Raw genomic sequence first — 18,512 nt, forward strand, 5'->3', positions numbered from 1 at the left:
CAGGGGCAGCACACGCGGGGACACAGTAACGGGCCAGAGTGCCAGCCTGGGATGCAAGCAGCTGACGCCCCAGCTCTGAGCGCTATCCCTCTCACTGGCACGCCTCGCTCTCCAAACTTCCACGTGCACAACGCTTCCACAGTTTCTGAAGTGCAGGTTCTGACTGAGAAGGTCAGGTAGGGCCCAAGACTCTGCATTCCTCTCAGGCCCTGCAAGACTTTTCAAGATGAAGCAGCTCACCGTGGTCAGAACGTCCAAAGGCCAAACCACCTCCCCTCAGGCGGGATGCGAAACGGAACCCCAGCTCTGCACAGAAAATGAGGTCAGACGAACTCCAAGGCCCCTTCCAAGGGTAAGGGACAAAGATGCCAAAGCGTAGCACATCAGCCTGGAGATGTGAGGTGGGCCGGCAGCAAGGCTCCTGCCCGTCCGTCCGCTCCCTCAAATAGATGCTTTCCTCAGAGGTTCCCTCAGTGCTGGCCTCTGACCAGAGAGACCAGAAGAACGTAGGCTGCCTGAGGCTTTGTGCTGAAAACTCACTTTAATACTCAGGGACCAGAACCACAACTGTTAGCAGAGAGGTTTCATTTTAAAAAATCGATTTCATTAAAGATCTAAGTCATTGGATGTGACAGAGGCAGGCATAGGGCAAGGCATGCAGCAAGTGTGCAAACATTCAACATCTGAGTGATGGCGGGGAGTTTTTAAGAAAAATCTGGCAAAGCAATAGTGAATATGCTGGAAAAGCAAAGTCTCAGTGTCCCAGCTGTGCTGTAATAGAAACAAATCTTCAGTAATCAAGGTAAGAAACTGAAGGTGCTGCAGCAGGCAAGGAGAGCCCCGTGTATTTATTCCCAAGGTGATGGTTCTCAATGGTGAGGCCCCCCCCGAAGAATCTCTTAGGGGAACTCCTACAAAAAGACGATGGCCAGCCTTTCCCCTACCATGAAGTTAGCAGTTCCAGATTCTACCCTCCGATACACCCAGACACATTCAACACGGCATCTCTGTGAGGTTTCTCCCCTGCAGTGATGCACACGGTAACAATGAAGTGCTGTTCCTGAGGGCTGTAAATAAGACGACGGCTGTGCGCAGGGCTGGGAACGAGATGGCGAGCCAGGCTGTGCCACCAAGAGGCGGTTAAGACAGCAGATCAGCTCAAAACTGCTGTGCACATGGTGCACATGCAATGCCCGAGATGTGAACATACGGGAAGAGGCCATGCAGAATAAAAAAATGAGAGCGACTAGAATTATGAGCACGCTTTATACCTTTCTTATCATGGATGCAATCTGCTCGTAACCACACCAACCTACTCAACCCTCGTAACTCTCTCCACTTGGAACAGCAGGAGTACCCCCCCCCCGCCCGGGTCACCCGACCAGTAGGGGGCAGTCCTGCAGCTATCAAGCTTCACGAGTTGGTTGGTGCAGGTCAAATCCAGGGAGAGCAGAGCCCCTTACAGAGGCCACAGCACTTGTTCCAGCAGCCCCTACTGGCTGTGACAGGCAGCCAGGATCCCCGTCGCTCAGGTCCAGTCACCCCCAGTGCAAAATGGGGATAACGGTGCCCACCTCATATAAATAATGCACCTAAAGTAGAGTGCTGGGCAAACAGTCAATATTCAACAGAACGTCGGCTGCTCTTGTTCCTGAGGCCACCAGTCTGGCTGGGACACGGTGGGAGAGGCAGAAGTGCCCCGGGGGACACCAGCTCCGTGAGGACACCTGGAAGAGACACACCTCTGATGTCCTGGCAGAGAACTGCTTGCATGAGGCTGATTCGTCCTGAGCGCACATCAACTTAACGGTCTGTGGCCACGCCCGCCTGGGAAGAGCTCCACACACCACCACTCTCCGTGGCCCCTCACCAGGAGCTGGGAGCTATCTTCTCTCAACAGACAAGCCACTGAAACACGGACTCCACCAAGACCAGTGATCACCTAGTCTAAAAACAGCACAGAGCAGCTAGAAAGATCATTTATCATTTGAAGTACAGTTTGACAAAACATTCTTAAGAGTCAACGTTCCTACTGTTACAACGGGAGCAATCTCAGCCCCAAAGAGCAAGTGCAAAATGGGTCAACTGTCCTCACAAAAACCAGGCGTATGTAGCAATCTTTTCTTACGCCAGTACAAGAGCTCTGGATCTACTAATCCATCTGGGAATAATCTATCCTAAGAACACAATCAGTGATACAGTCATAGGTTTGTGTACAAGGAGGTTCAACTCAGCTTTGAAAGAGCAAAATATATATATATATATCTGCAAACGACAAAAATGCCCAATAAAATTAATAATAATCTAAACACGTAAATTCACATCCATATGATTAAATATTATGCAGCCTGTAAAAGATAATTTGAAAAACCAAAAGGCACGGGGATGCTCACACTCAGATCCTGGGAACGAGGCAGAATGTGTCATCGGTGCATATGCACACAGACACTGAAGACAGAAGAAAATATACCACAATACTAATAACGTTTATTATCTCTGGGTGATTTTCTAAAAACATTTTTCTATTTTCCAATTCTTCTGCAAGGAACGGTTACTATTAGAACTAGAATAAAAGTTAGAAGCTACTAAGTCTCAGCGTAAGTAACTTCCTACAACACAGGAAAACAGAAGCAGCTTCTAAAACCAAATGGCACCAGGCACCTGGGTGGCTCAGTCGTTGAGCGTCTGCCTTCGGCTCAGGTCACGATCCCGGGGTCCTGGGATCGAGCCCCGCATCGGGCTCCCTGCTCAGCAGAGAGCCTGCTTCTCCCTCTCCCTCTGCTTGCCGCTCTGCCTACTTGTGCTATCTCTGTTAAATAAATAAATAAAAATCTTTAAAATTAAAAAAAAATAAAATAAAACCAATGGCTCACCCCGACGTGCTGAGTGGCCCAGACAGGTGGGGCAGATGCTGCCAGAGGACCAGACGTGGGGGGCAGACACGGCAACAACTAAGGCAACTCCAAGGGGCGGGGCATGGACTCTGTGGGTGCAGGGACTGCTTGGGTGAGGCCAAACTGGAGAAGGAGCCAGCCAAGAAAAGGAGGGGCCTTCCAGACACAGAAACGTAAAGTGTGGAACGCTGAGGCAGAAGGCCTTCCTGCCTGAAGCTTATGAATGTCAAGGGGCAGCGGGGGCCGGGGCCCTCAGGCACAGACATGAGCTCCAGAGTGTCGAGCTCCAGAGTGTCGAGCTCCAGAGTGTCGACAAACAGACTCATTTATTTTCAGTTTGTTTTCCAAGCAACCCACCTCCATACAGGAAAGAGTATCATCTGTTAAACACTTTTAACTCAGTGGGAAAAAAAATACATAAAATCAAAAAGAAAAGTGATTTGTAAGCATTTTACTAAAATAGTAATTATGTGTCTCTCAAAACCAGAAAAGGAAAATAGATAGTTTAGTAGTGAAAGCTATTTGCTGACTTAGGCCAAGTGAAAGCCAATGCTAACCAGAAACCGTTCTCCACGAAAAAACATTCCTTTTAAAATTTCTTACCCTAGAGCTGTACTCATTAAAAAAGAGAGATTGCTGCTCAAAATCTCTGCAAAAGGTACCAAGTACTTTGCTAGATGAGTTCCAGCAAAGTGACTACAAAACCAAGTCCTTCCACCAGCAGCCTTCAGAGCAGAGCAGCCTCTCCCAGGAGTTCCCAGGCCTCGGCGTGCACACCGAGAAGCTCTTACAAATTCAGACCGCAGGGCACCCCCAACAGACCAATTAAGCTAGAACCTGGGGGGCAGGGTCAGTCACAAACAGCTCTGCAAGTGCCCAGAATCCCTGCCCAGAGACCTGCAGTGCAGACTCAGCATGGATTCAAAGTCAAGGGCCCTAGGTGGCTGAAGACGACACTTCTGCGACGCAAACCTACGGAAGGGGGTTCAAGCAGCACCTAATCCACTTCCTTGGCTTGTGCAGGATTAGAGCAGCTAGAACCCAGAAAGCGGCTCTTGTGGAGCCGGTCATACAGCAGGTGCTCCACAAACAGCCACCATGACCCAGGTCAGAGGGGGAGGAGGTGTGGCAGGAAGGCTCGTCCCTCGAACAGCCACATGACCAGCATCTCAGACGGTCACTCTAAACACAGTGCCAACAGGCTTGCTGTGTTCTCCAGAGAACAGGCGCAAATTTCAGGTGAGGGCAGGGGAGTAAAAGAAACCAATGGCTGCTAAAGGAAGGTACAACGTTAGCAGGAAGGAGCGACAAGTGACCGGAATTTAAAAAAGCACAGCCATATGGGAACAACCCAATCTTAATAAACTCGAGGGTAACACTATGTGAATACAGAACAATGCATCCAGGAAGCTCTTTCCTTTCCCCTCCAGAAATGCTTAAATCACGTGACCAGTGTGCTATGGAAAAGGGTGAAGAGTAGCCAGAGCTTCAGGTGCACAGGCCACAGCCCCTCCCCCCACGGCACTGAGCCCGCTAAGGCAGGGCTTCGGTCCGCATGCGCCACCTTCAAGACTTCTGACGTTAAGGGCACATACACCCAGTACCGTTATGCGTATTTTGGTCACAAGTAGTTTAAATATTGGGGATTTCTTTGAGAAACTGGCTCAGTGTCTAATACTAATAAATAAACTGCTATAATGACCGTTTTGGTTCCCAATGTAATATACAACTGCTGAGATGAACCATTCAGAGCTGTTAGCACATTAAGACGGTTGTTTTATGACCCCCATGAGATACTGGCCATGACAGGAGTTCAGTCACAGAGCATTTAGACATCCAGGATGGGAAAGGACAAGCACTAAAACAAGCTAGAAATGATCAGGAAGCATCTGGATGAGAACAAGAGCATATCAAAGGTCCACCAAGTGTCAGTAAAACATGCACTTGGGTTTTATTTCCATAGAAGCCACAAGTTCCACTTAATGAGTCTTGACTGGACACCTATTAGGAGCAAGGCAAAGCTGCTCAGAGAGTCAGAGACCAGGCCCCTATGGTTAGCCATGAAGGGAAGGTCAGGCCAGAAAGAGCTCAACTGGACTGAACAGAAAAGACACTGAGGTCAAGAAATTCAAGCCTGACCTCCCACAGCAGATATAAGCAGACCCTGCATCCAACAGGGAAATGGTATTTGCTCACAGGAGCCCCACAACAGCAGGGAGACCAAAGCCCACACCGCCCTTCCACACTTCTCCCACCCGCTCACTTCCAGCTCCTCAGCACCTACCTACTCAGGACCAGAACGCCTAATAATCACCCCACTAACATTCTCCAACAACCCTATGATTTCAAGGCACCAGGCCAGCTCATTTCTCCTCCACGCTGAGCCTCATTCTTGTAAGGACAAATGTCACAGTTACTATAAAACCCTCCTTCACAGCTACACTTGCTTAGAGAGAATTAATCCTTCCTACAACACATGGCCCATATTTACCACAACATGTGGATTATAAAAAGCAGGTGGTTCTACTTTCAATAATGGCTGAGTATTGGGGCGCCTGGGGGGGGCTCAGATGGTTAAGCGTCTGCCTTCGGCTCAGGTCATGATCTCAGGGTCCTGGGACTGAGTCCCACATAGGGCTCCTTGCTTAGCTAGGAGCCTGCTTCTCCCTCTGCCACTCCCCCTGCTCGTACTCTCCCTCTCTCTCTCTCTGGCAAATAAATAAATAAAATCTTAAAAAAAAAAAAAAAAAAGGCTGAGTATTCAGACCAACCTTCTTACAGATAACCATAAGCTCTGGACAAAGTATAAAAAAACAAGAAACTGAACATGACCAAAAGCAGGCAGAAACTAAAGGAAGGTCTACACTCGGAAAAAGAGACTTGTACTGGGTGGGTTTGATGTGCTGCAGGCACATCAGGAAAAGCAGCAGTGGAAGCTCAGCTTGAATTCCACAGTCCTGCTGATTTGAGGAGCCAAGATCAGAATTCTGGTAAAATGTAATGGCAGCAAAGTGAGGGAGAAGTCCCTGACAGAAGAGTGCCTTAGAAGGGAAACACGTCTAGGGGCGCCCGGGTGGCTCAGTCGCTGAAGTGTCTGCCTTCGGCTCAGGTCATGGTCCCAGGGTCCTGGGATCGAGCCCCGTTGTCAGGCTCCCCACAGGGAGCCCTGCTTCTTCCTCGCCCTCTGCCCCTCCCCCTACTTGTGCGTCCATGTGCGCTTTTGCTCTCTCTCAAATAAATCAAATCTTAAAAAAAAAAAAGATGGGGAACATGTCTAATTCTGCATATAAATTCTGCCTGCACCTCTGCATGAGCCCTTGAAATAGGCACAAGTGGGGCAGGACCCAAGAAGCCAGGCTAACACCAAACCACCGGAGACTGCGACTGCCGCTCAACAGAGGAAGACCGTTCCGGAGTTTGAGTCAGGCCAAGTTTACTGCCTACTCAAACAAACTAAACAACCACCTGATACTCTGCAGGAGGACCAAACAAAATCCAGGGTTTCTACAGTGTCTCGTTCACAAAATCCAAGAAGCAATCTATAATTACTAGACATTTAAAGAAACAAGAACATGACCATACAAAGAGAAACAGGGGGCCGAGCACAAGACGGGTCATATGCTGGAATCAGAGGCAAGCAGCATGAAGTGGCTGTTAAAACGAAGCTCAACAGAAGAAAAGCAAACATTTGTGATGTAAGAACCAAAGGAACATCTCAGGAGAGAAATGGAAACTCTTAAAATATGAAAATTCAAGAAGCAATCAAGATGTCCCACAGTAGGGGAATACATAAATGAACACATGGATATGTGTGTCCGTCCACACAAAGAAATATTATTCAGCAATAAAAAAGGAGCTGTCAAGTCATGAAAAGGCATGGAGGAAAATGAAATGCATACCTGAAAAGTCTACATCCAGTGTGACTCCACCTGGATGACACTCTGAAAAAGGCAAAACTATGGAGATGGTGAAAGGTCAGGGGCTGAACGGGGGTGGTGAAAAGGCAGAGAGCCCAGAGGACCGTAAGACAGTGAAAATACGCTGGGAGGTATCACGGTGGTAGACACCCGTTATTATACATTTGTCCGAACCCGTAACTTATACAACACCAAGAGTGAACCCTGACATAAACCACAGACTCTGGATGATTATGACATTCAATTTATCTGTGAACTTAGAACTGCTCTAAAAAAAATAAATAAACCCTTAAAATCATAAAGAATTTAAATAGAAATTCTAAAATGAAACAAATGCTATTTCGGAACTAAAAAATCCACTGAATGAGCTTAACAGCAGTTTGGAATTAACAGAAGACCTGCAGAATTTCAAGAAAGATCAACTGAAAGTGTCCGGTCCAAAAAAAAAGAGAGAAGAAAAAAACTGGATAAGAAAAGAAAAAGCTTCTGGGACCTGTGGAATAATTTCAGAAGCCTTAACATCCCTACAGGGGAGTCCCAAAAGGAAGGAAACATCGAGACAGGAAAAACTATGGCAAATTATGAGTGAAAATTTCTCAAATTTAGTAAAAGACATAAACTTACAGATCCAATAAGTTCAGAGAACACCAAACAAGACAGATTCAAGCAAACAGCACTGGGCGCGTCAAAGCCAGGCGGCCCCACACCAATGGCGAGGGCGCACGCCGGGGCGGTGGGAGGAGCCAGCGCGGGCCGCCGGGCCAGGACCATGGGCTGCGGCCACCGGAGGACCACGGCCTCCCCTCCCTTCCATGCTGGAGGAAGGCTGTCAACAAAGACTCCTACGTCCAGTGTAAATGCCATCACAACACAGGTAGAAGTCAAACATTCTTGGATGAAAGAAAACTAAGGGAGTTTCTAACCCACAGACCCAGACTCCAAAAAATGCTTAAGGAAAGTTTTCCTGACTAAAGGGACGTAGTAACAAACTGGCTCTTCGGTGAGGAATGGAAAGCACTGAGAATACCAAATATGTGGGTAAATATAAGACTATATTTTCTTCTTAATTTAAAAAAAAATACATTCGTATTAAAGCAAAAAGTACTCTGGTATCACTGGGGTGTCCAGCACATGTAGAAATAATAGGTATGGTGACCACAGCATGAAGGACAGAGAAGATAAATGGTCGCAGTACTTAAACTTCACGACAAGCCGGGCAGCACTCACCCCACCGACGTGGACTGAGGTGGGCTGTGGAAAGCTAATCTAGGTTCGTGATCCCTAGACCAACCAGTGAAAAGAATGCAACACGGCACGCCGAGAGCCAGGAGCTAAAATGCGATTCTATGATTCCACTTGAATGAAGTTCTAGGACGCTAATCAATACTGGAAAAAAACAAAAAACAAAACCCAGAAGAAAACATAGTTAAAGGTGGGAGGAGCGGGGAGGCGTGAGCTGACCAGGAAAAAGTAGTGACAGGAACATTCTAGATCTCCACAGGGGCTTGGTTACAGAGTGTCACACATTTACCGAAACTCAAAAGACCGAGAACCACCTGAAACGATACACATAAACGTGCGCATTTCCTGAAGCACACATATGTGAGGGGCTATGGGAATGAACACGGCAGGCAGCCATCGTGCTCTCATGACAGTGACAACACCGTGGAGTCCACACATACCACAGCACAGGGGCTCGCGAGCCACCAGGGCAGCCACGCTCCAGCGCCCGCGAGCCCCAGAGGCCCCGTTCTCAGTCACGATCTTCGCTTTTCCCTCTAACTTTTAATGATGAAGTGAAAACATTGTTAAATATACTTCTGGCTTCACATAATAAAAATAGTCACTTACTAATGTCACCTTTGGCAAATTACTTACACTTAATTCTCACGGCTAAAACGGGCACAAAGACGGGAACTATGGAGCTGTTCTGAGGACTAAATAAATACATGGGAAGCTCGCAGAGCAGCGCTTGAGCACAGCAAATGGAATTGTTAGCACCGGCATCATTCCCTCTCACGGCCTGTCCTCTCCTTCCTCTCTTTATTGATAATTCTGGAAGAAAAAAAATCACTTTGATTGGTCAATTAGCCTCCTCAATACAAATATTAATAGGACACCAGCTCACGAGCTTCATATGTCATTTTTAAAATACAGAAAACCACTGCACAGCAAGTGTTCTCAGAAGTCCCACACCTCGCAAAAGCGCCCACACAAGAAAACTCATGGGCCCGGAGGTCGCGGTCAGGAGGAAAGCGAGCAGGCTCCGATCGCAGCATAGGACGAACGGCGTCCAGGTCCGGCACGCACACCACGCAGCACCGGCGAAAGAAAATTCCCTTAGTTTCCTTTCATCCAAGAATGTTTGACTTCTACCTGTGTTGTGACAGGGCATTTACACACAACCCCTGGACCCGGGACTTTCGAAATGTCTCACTGATTTTATTCACGGTATTAGGGCTAGGTTGGTAGCATTAGTCCCAAGATTTTTTATTTTGTTGAAATGCCCAAAAGAGATGGGAGAAGGGATCCTCTTCCCCATAAATTAATTCTCCTCCTTCCACAAAGTTATTTCTTCTAGTCTAGACTATACTTCCAGAAGTCGTTCCTACACATACATGTTTTAATTAGATTCACTGTGACTCAGTAAGAAACCTGAGGATATAATTTCTTTCTAGTAATTCTACTGAAGTGTTAACATAAAAGTCCCAAATAATTAGGACATGACTCTGTAATGCTCCCTTCTAATTAATCTGATGTCCCTGTTGAAGGTCTAGAAGAATATAAACCACACTTTAATTGGCATGATGAATCCTCGTTTGGTTTACTGCCATTCTGCAGGAAACTCTAACACCAAGGCGTACCGTGATCTATACTCCCGTAAGCATGTGAGGACCATAAGCACAAGAGCCTTACCGCTAGGGCCGCCAGCACCACCCCGACAGCAAAGTCACGGGAGGCGGGGCCACAGAGCACCAGAGAGCTCACGCCCCTCCAGCGCCCAGTGGACGGTCCGTACGCTCCACTCTGTCATGGGGTAATACCATTTGAACTATCAACCACAGAGAGTTGCTCCCACAGGAAGCTTTTGCATGCCAGCTTTTGAAAATTAATAAAGTAAAATACTGATGTTAAAAATTCCCTAGAATCCACAGCTACGTAATGCATAAGAGAAACAGCCACAAAAGCCATTAAGGAAGAGTGTGATTTGGTAACAGGTGTTACTGACAGGACCACAGAAAAGCAAAGCATAAAGGAAAAAATGTTTTCACTAGAGTGGCCTTTCATAAACATCCAACACCTCCCTCCCACTTGGCTTTCACAGATGCTCAGGACACAGCCCCTGCTGGGTGGCAGGGACCATGAGGCTCTGGACTGAAAGAGACAATCTCTGCCCTCCAATAAGTCAAGTCTGGTGATGAAAATGTAATGAAACCCACTTCAGCAGAGTATGATAAGGTCTAGGACAGAAGAAGGCCATAGAAGGCTTGTAAGTGTGAGCCAAGAACTGGGGGTTGGGGAGCCCCCGGTACCAGGTGTCCCATCTGAGAGAACGGTATCTATAAAGGCTCAGGGGAAAGAGGAATTGCAGTAAATATAAGGAACCTCAAGTATAGACAGAGGTGAGTATAGACAAGCAGAGGACAGATCACAAAGGCCACAGCATGCCCTGCTAAGACCTGCATGTTGGAGAGTAACAATCCTATAGGCATCTTACAAAGACCATTCCAGGGACACCATGAGACCTGTTGTTAAGAGGCTAAGAGTGGGGCCAGGGGGATGGGTTTTCATAGTAGACTAGACCCAGACCAGGGGAACAGGTGGTCACAGTAGATTAGAACCAGGCCAGGAGAATGGGTTTTCATCCTCCTGACACAGGCCAAGGGGGACAGGTTGTCACAGTATACTAGACTTAGGCCAGGGGACTGGCTGTCATAGCAGACTAGACCTTGGTCAAGATGAGAAGTTGGACATGTCACTGCTATTTCTAAGAAGAATTAAGGTACTACAGTTTCTGGATAATTTAATTAAAAAACCAAACAGAGCAGCTACAAGTTATTTCTTGTAGACTTTAAACAAGGACATCAGCTCAATTCTAAAAGGAGGTGATCACTCACTTGCATGCCAGCATGCGTTCTGGACTCAGGGGAAGGAATGAAGTTACAGGAGGCTGGGGGTGTGCTTGTTCCCCCAACACCATTTTAATCTACGTCCTGGCTCTCTGGCAAATGGCCCCGAATCTAAGTCCACCTCCACACAAGTGTGCCATATATGGAGCCGTCATGTCAAGTGTGACGGGGAGAGAGAGAGACAAAGAGAGACAGACAGGGATAGACAGGGGCTGTGGTGTCAGCAGAGAAGAAACCTGCCAAGCTGCTGAGGGCCTGTTAACTGACTGGGGGCCCAGGAGAGAAGGCAACTATAGGAGAGGCATGGGCTTCTGGCTGGGGGACAGGGGGAGAGCAGTCAAGCAGAGTGCCTTTGGACATACTGAGCTACCTAGAACCTCCAGCTGGAGCCCGGATCTAGGTGGCATGCAGATTTTGGATTCATCAGTGAGAACACCATCATGTAAAGGGCAGGAGAGCTGAGAGAAACCGAGAACACTGAGAAGTGAGAGGAAAATCGGCAGTGCCGGGAATGAATGGGGGCGGAGACTCTCGGGACACTCAGGCCACGCCCAGGCTCCTGAAAGCCAGCATCTGGGGGAGGCACCTCCACAACCACACCTGCTTAAAAAGAAGAGAAAAGCACCCTCTCCTGGGTATTCCACTGTGTGGGGAGCCCACAGAACCAATGAGAGATAAGAAAGATAAGGACTGAAAAGCATGCAAGGAACCAGGCAAATCAGAGGCCATCCAGATAAAGACATCAGTGAAACGCAGTACACACCGTCTAGAAGGAAACCCACATCTCCAAGTGGAGGGCAGCATGCGAGCAATGGGAAAAGATGGATTATTCAACAAATGGCACAGGAGCGACTGGGTTTGCATTCGGGAAAGATAAAACTAGCTCCATACCTTATACCAAATAAATTGCAGATGGATCTGTGAAACGTAAGATCTGTACCAGAGGACGTCACAGGGAACGCTTTCACAACGTACATTGCATAACGCGCGCCTGACCATAGTCTATCACGCACATCACAATTTGTGCAATGCATGAGGTATAATACGTTTCTAATTATGACACAAAACCCAGAAGCCATATAAGATTGATAAAAAGGACACTAAGAAGGACCTGCATGGTAAAGTCATCAGGCAGGAAAAACCCCCAGGAAAACAAATTCTTGCCATTTCTACTAAAGACAAAAGGACAATTTCCTTGAAACTTAAAGAGCTCCTAATAAAGAAAAGACCAACAACTCAAAAGAAATGGGCATAGGAGATGGAGAGCTTGCCAAAAATAAAAAGCTTGCTCGAAGAAATGCTCAAGCTCACTCACCGGGGGACTGCAGCACCCTGAGAGGCACCTCCCACCAGCCAGGGGCAGCCACCGGCGGGGACACGGCGAGCTCACACACCACTCGGAGGCATACAAACAGGCACTCACATGCACTGACGTAGGGGCGCAGAGGAGGGCCACCACAGTATCTAAAATCATCCCAGAGGCACACACCCTTTGGTCCACCAACAACTCCACTTCCAGGTTTCTAGTCCACAGAGAAACTCGCCAACGTTGAAAGGCACACACAAGACCTTCCAGGGGCTCGTGATTTTTCTATGTACCTGAGAAACACCCACCTAAAATCCCAAACACTACTTAGAGACAAGACTCAGTGAAAAGCATCCTCAAGTCCAGAGTGCTCCTTGCTGCTTTAGAGACAGGACCACAAGTCTACGCCAGTCCTTGGGGACCACACAGCGAGTCCAGGCCCACTTCATTACGCCCTGATCACAGATTACAAGTAGCTGCTAGAGTATCAATTATGGGAAACATATTCAGTCTTGCCTTTGTCTTCATTCTAAAATACCTCAGGCCTTGTAACTCAGAACAAAACAAACTGCTTAAGAAAGAACCTATTTTATGCCCATCCATTCAGTGTAAGAGTGACTGAATAAATTCTAGCTGTACTAACAAAAAAAGGAAAAAGAATTAACCTATTTTATGAAGTTCTTGATTATGGCTTTTCACTGTGACAGGAAGCAGCTCTATAACACGTTAGGTCTCTCCACATACAAAACCTCTGTGGAGCCTGGGGAGGAGCCACCTCGCAGACACTCATCTCTGCACTGCACACGTCAGGGCTAGAGTCCAAAATCAGAATCCCTCAGTGATCTGTAAACTCACTGGAGAGCTTGTGGCAACTGTTCTCAAAAGAGAACTGGTGTCCGATATGGTGGTTCCTCAAAAAAATTAAAATTAAAATTAAAAAGAAAGAAACAACCAAAGGATCTTTTTTTCTGAAATATAATCTACCTAAGGCAGAAAAAAAAAAGCACACTTATATAGAAACTATTTTTCCCTAAATATAACAGAAATTTTTTGTTACTAGCAGTCTCGGGGAGGGCAGCCACCAACTGAACAAACAAAAATGTCCCTTTTGCTAGCTTGCCTCTGAGGTCGTAAGATGACTATGTTGATTTGTGGGGGAAAAAAATGTATCAATCCCAAATGTCCTCAGTCCCAAAGGAAGGTAAATGAAGTGCGCAGGGCTGAGGGGAAAAACGGGTAAAGTGAAGCTACCTGGTGAACATCGAACACTGCAGAAACACGGCCAACGCGGATGTTTGTCTGTAATTACGTTCTGTGTTAAGTAACCCCGCCACACACTCCGGAGAAGCTCCAGAAGACCTGCGGTTTCCACAGCTGCGCTCCAGAACACCACCGAGAGCTGGAGCTGGGGCGTCAGTGGGGTCGGACACAGCTCACATGCACCAGCGCACATGAGGGCGAAGGGCAGGACCCGGGCGGGCGGCTCACTCTCCAGCCGGGCGCCGGCAGCAGCGAGGGGCTGCACCACCACCACCAAGCAAACCTGCATCCCAGCACTCAGTCTCAACGATTGTGCACCTCACCATAAAAAGAGGGCAGTCTGTGGGCCTATAAAAGCTGGCCCAAAACGAGGAATCCAGAATGCGTTAAGACATTTCACTCCTGCAGCATCATGAACAAAGCAGTGGAGGCAAAGGCAGCCAGACTGAGCTCAGACCACAGGCCTGAGTCCATGAGCCGGGCCATCCTCAGCTGCCCGGAGCCCCAGTGTGAAGGTGGAGCCACCGCTGTGCCTTGGGGTCACGGCTCCTCCCGCAACCATTAGCGATAAGGACAGCGGCCCCGGACAAAGTCCCTTCCCGTGTGGTGCCGCATCCCTCTCAGCAGCATCACTCTCAGCGGCACCGGGCAGAGTTTCCCGGGAAAGGAGAGACCAGAAGGGGCCATTCAACCCTCACGTGACAACGAGCGCACAAACTACCAAGCTTCCACCTTTGAACCACAATGATTTTCAGTAGCTCGCAGGAAGCAACGCGACAGAGCCAGCTGTCGCCTGCCCTGGGCAAGCCCTTGTTAGCAGCTTACTCACAAAATCTGCCCCCCCCCCCTCGCCCCCACGGTGCTTACCCTAGAGCGCTCACGGTGACGCCGCCGCTGCGCTCCCGCAGCCAGCCCCTTAAAAAGGCTCAGCAGCACCCACAGAAGTCAACCTCATGAAGTTGTTCGGTTGTGATCCTCGTCATGAGGATTCTGAAATGCCAGGGTGGGGGCAGCTTCCTGCTACCCTGCCCAGCCAGAGCTGACACTGCCACCCCGCTCCCAACCACGACACGGAGCCCACAGCGCCTGGCCACGACTGTCAGAGCAGCGCATTCTCCGCCACCTTCAGCCACAGCTCTGGAGAGCGGCCCCGCGCACAGCACCCCGCATCCCCCAGGCGGGCTCTCATCACCACCGGGAGGTCCCTCAGACAGCCACACGTGGACGTTGCTCCAAAGACGACTGGTTAAGTGTTAAGTGTAAGGGATTAAAACAAGAGCCTGTTAACCACGAGGAAAAAAAAAGTCTAAAAATAAGCACGTGCAACAACCCAAGTGTTCATCCACAGACGAGCAGATAAACAAAACAGGGTCTATCCACACAGTGAATATCATTCAACCCTAAAAAAGCAGAAAAGCACTGACACATACTACCACAGGAATAAACTGTGAGAACATGACGCTGAGTGAGGGAGGCCAGACACGGAAGGCCACACACTGTACGATTCCGCTTCCATGAAATGTCCAGGACAAGCAAATGCACAACACAGACGACTGGCTGTCAGGGGCTGGGAAGAGGGAATGGGGAGGGACCGCAAACAGGCATGGGGTTTCTTTGGGGGGGGGGGTGATGAAAATGTTCTGGAAGGAGACAGTGGTAATGGTTACACAACTCCGTCAGTATGTTAAAAACTACTTAAGTGTACGCTTTGAAAGGGTGAATTTTACGGTTTTTAAAAATTAAATCTCGGGCGCCTGGGTGGCTCAGTCGTTAAGCGTCTGCCTTCGGCTCAGATCATGATCCCAGGGTGCTGGGATCGAGCCCCGCATCGGGCTCCCTGCTCGGCGGGAAGCCTGCTTCTCCCTCTCCCACTCCCCCTGCTTGTGTCCCTGCTCTCACTATGTCTCCCTCTGTCAAATAAATAAATAAAATCTTTAAAAAAAAAAATTAAATCTCAAAAACTTTAAAAAAGCATGTACCTATAACACATTATCATTTACATTAAAAAAAGACCGCAAAGGATAAAGTTAAACTTTTTCCAAAACTACAGCTTTTTACTTAACTAGGAAGAGAGTTGAAGAGTCCCAGGCAACTTTTATCACTAGCTCACACGGAACCCCGAGGAGCAGCGTACCTACAGCACCTGTCGGCTCCTGAGCGCGGCAACGCTACCGCAATCTACCATCAGCTTTGCCGTGCCGACTGCTTTCCTTCTCGGACGTGAAAATTTCTATTTTACGTCATTCACACTCTTAAATGCCTTCTGCTTGTCCTCTGAGCGGGAAGGATTATCAAATAACACAGTGAGGGTTTGAAGATGCAATTGCAAATCATGACTGTATCAGGAAACATCCTTATAAGAACTATCACTTTAAACAAAGAAAAGAAAAAAATCAAACCCTCGTCTTCATCCCTAAAGGATAAACACAAAGCCTCTAAGCTCAAAGAGTTCAAAACAGAATGAAAACAGCTTACAAAAGAAATGCAAGCAGAGCTTTAATGGGGCTGTTTTCCCGGGATGACAGTAAACATTAGACCCAGAGACACTAAAACGGGAAAACACTCAGACTACTTAGATTTCACCGGAGGGAGCCTCCAAAAGCAGCAAAGGGTGCATCAGACCTTAACAGTAGCAGAAAGTTACATGAATGAGACTGAAATTAGTTTAGCAGTGACAGAGAGAATGTGGGGAAAAGTAGACACCATGGTTGCTCTGAAATATGGAAGCAATAGCTCTAAGGTTACTCACCGTAACGTCATTATTCAGGGTCAGGCAGAATTCTCCAATTTCCCACGGATAAACAGAAAAAATTGTCAGCTCCAAGCAACTACTCAAAAATCAATTTAGAAAACAGGAACCCTCTGAGACATAAACATTTCACTCTGTAACAACGTGCCCTGCCGAAGTCAGTACTCCTCCATAAAAACCCAGAGGATGGACCTGGCAGAGAAGGGAGCAGTCCCTGCACATCTGCTGGGTACGTCACACGTGACCTCATGCAGCCCTCCTACAAGCCCAGGAGGCAGGTAACCTGCCACCTACTTCACAGGAAACACCGAGAGGAGGCGGGGTTCTGGCCAAGGTCACACAGCTGGCCAGTTCTGAGTGTGTGGGCAGGGGTGGGGGGGAGACTGGCCCTTTGCGTCACCAGAGGGATTTCTCACTTGACAGAAAGAAAGGCTCTCTTCTAAAGCATCTTTTCGTTCTAGAGCCAGCTCCTGCCCCCCCAAAATAATAATCGCCACCTTCCCCTTTTATATAAAGGGATGAATCCGTATACACAAAAGTATTACCTTCGAGAGCTGAACAGGAGTGGAGAAAGAACCCCAGACATTAGTGCACGGCATCTAAACAGAAGGCTAGCAGCACATGAAACTAATCATCAGGGACTGAGATCCCATGAACAGCTGATGGGGCACTGGCACCCCAAAGCCGACTGAGCCCCCCACAGACAACCACATTGCCTAGGACACTGCTTTCCCTTTGTTATAGCTGAAATACCATTTTTCTGCCCAGTGCACAACATGAGATTCACAGTGGCAGCTGCACACACATTTAAAAAGAAAACCACAGTCTCAGAGCTCCACATCACCAAAAAAAGATAAGACACAGATTAAAACCAATGGAGGTACCACAACCACAGCTCAGAGAAAAACATTAAAGAAGAAAAGCCGCAACCCAGAGTTGAGAGCTTGAAAGCCACCAAGCAGCAAACCAGAGAGGACCCAAGTGTTCCCTGAAAACAGCTCAGCCACAAAAAAGGCACGCAGCACCACTGGTCCTGACTGCAGTCTCTTCCCCAAGGGTGCCAGTGTCATCTGAACACCCGCCACACTGGGTCAAAGAAAAACCCTTCTTCTTGGAGCACCATCTTGGCACCGGGTCCCACGGGGCTGTGAAAAATGAGTTTGAGCCCCGAACATTTGGTGTTTACATAGTTTTGAAACATTTAGACAAAAGTTCACATTTCCAAGCGGATGACCACAATGCCCTTCCTGTTTAGTTTGGAGACCAACACCCTGGGCCTCCCGGCAGACCCAGGATCTGCTCCCACAAAGGCAGGCGTCCCGCACGCGTCCAAGGCTGCAGACGTATTTCTGTGCCTGTCACGGGAGCCGGGCTCCGCACCTGCCCCGCGGCGACACCCGCCCCACCAAGGGAACACGCAGGCCGTGGGAGACGCCGCACAGCCCCCGCGCCGTCCGCTAAGGTTCCCGTCTCCACCTCGCCAACGGCTTCCCTTCCTGCTAAGAAACACCAGATTTGGAGAAATCCGGACGACACCAAGCGTAACTGATCTGTCGCCCAAGGGCCCGATTAAGGGGACAAAGGCCTTATCGCGCTTGCGGCCACGGGCGTGAAAGAAAGGCACAAAGGGGCCGCGAACTCTGACCGGGCAGGCCTCCCCAGGGCCCAGGCGCCCCGCAACCTCTGCGACCGCCCCCGAGGGGCTCGGGGGTGCGGGGGGACGCACCTTGTGGCAGGCCGGGCAGGTGGGCAGCGCGCTCTTGCCGCCGTGGCCTCCGCCGCCGCCGCCGCCGCCGCTCAGGCTGCTCTGGATCTGCGTGAGCTCCTGGCGCAGCACCTGCTTCTGGTGGAAGCTGAAGGCCGGGTGGTTGGAGGCCATGGTGAAGAGCAGCAGGAACTCATCGCCCGTGCGGCCCTCGTTGAGCTGCAGCCCGTAGTTGTGGATGATGGAGTCGATGTGCGTGAGCGTGCGGTAGAGCACGCCCGCCGCCTCGCGCTGCTCCGAGCCCAGCAGCGCCAGCGACACGAGCAGCTTGCTGCGCACCACCTCGTCCGTCAGGTTGGTGAGGCTGCCCAGGTCAGCCGGGTTGTTGGCCTTGATCTCCGAGTCGCGCAGCGAGTGGTAGTCCTTGCGGGCCAGGTCCTCGAGGCACGAGCCGAGGAAGCGCAGCTCGAGCGGGATGCACAGGTCCAGCAGGCCGCACAGGAACTCCACGCGCTGCGGCGACGGCAGCTCCGAGAACCAGCGGTACACGC

General features: G+C 49.1%; 1 protein-coding gene across 1 annotated transcript in view; it reads right to left on the reverse strand.

Annotated features, from left to right (window-relative positions):
* ZCCHC14 (zinc finger CCHC-type containing 14) overlaps positions 1-18,192 on the reverse strand; it is a 55,263-nt gene extending 37,071 nt beyond the window's left edge. Inside the window, exon 1 of the mRNA XM_044911313.1 lies at positions 17,983-18,192. Within this exon, the coding sequence (XP_044767248.1) occupies positions 17,983-18,135 (153 nt within the window). The 5' untranslated portion in view covers positions 18,136-18,192. The remainder of the gene's footprint in view (positions 1-17,982) is intronic.
* Between the last annotated feature and the right edge of the window lie 320 nt (positions 18,193-18,512).

This window comes from Neomonachus schauinslandi, chromosome 16, assembly GCF_002201575.2.
Source record: "Neomonachus schauinslandi chromosome 16, ASM220157v2, whole genome shotgun sequence".
Lineage (NCBI taxonomy): Eukaryota > Metazoa > Chordata > Mammalia > Carnivora > Phocidae > Neomonachus > Neomonachus schauinslandi.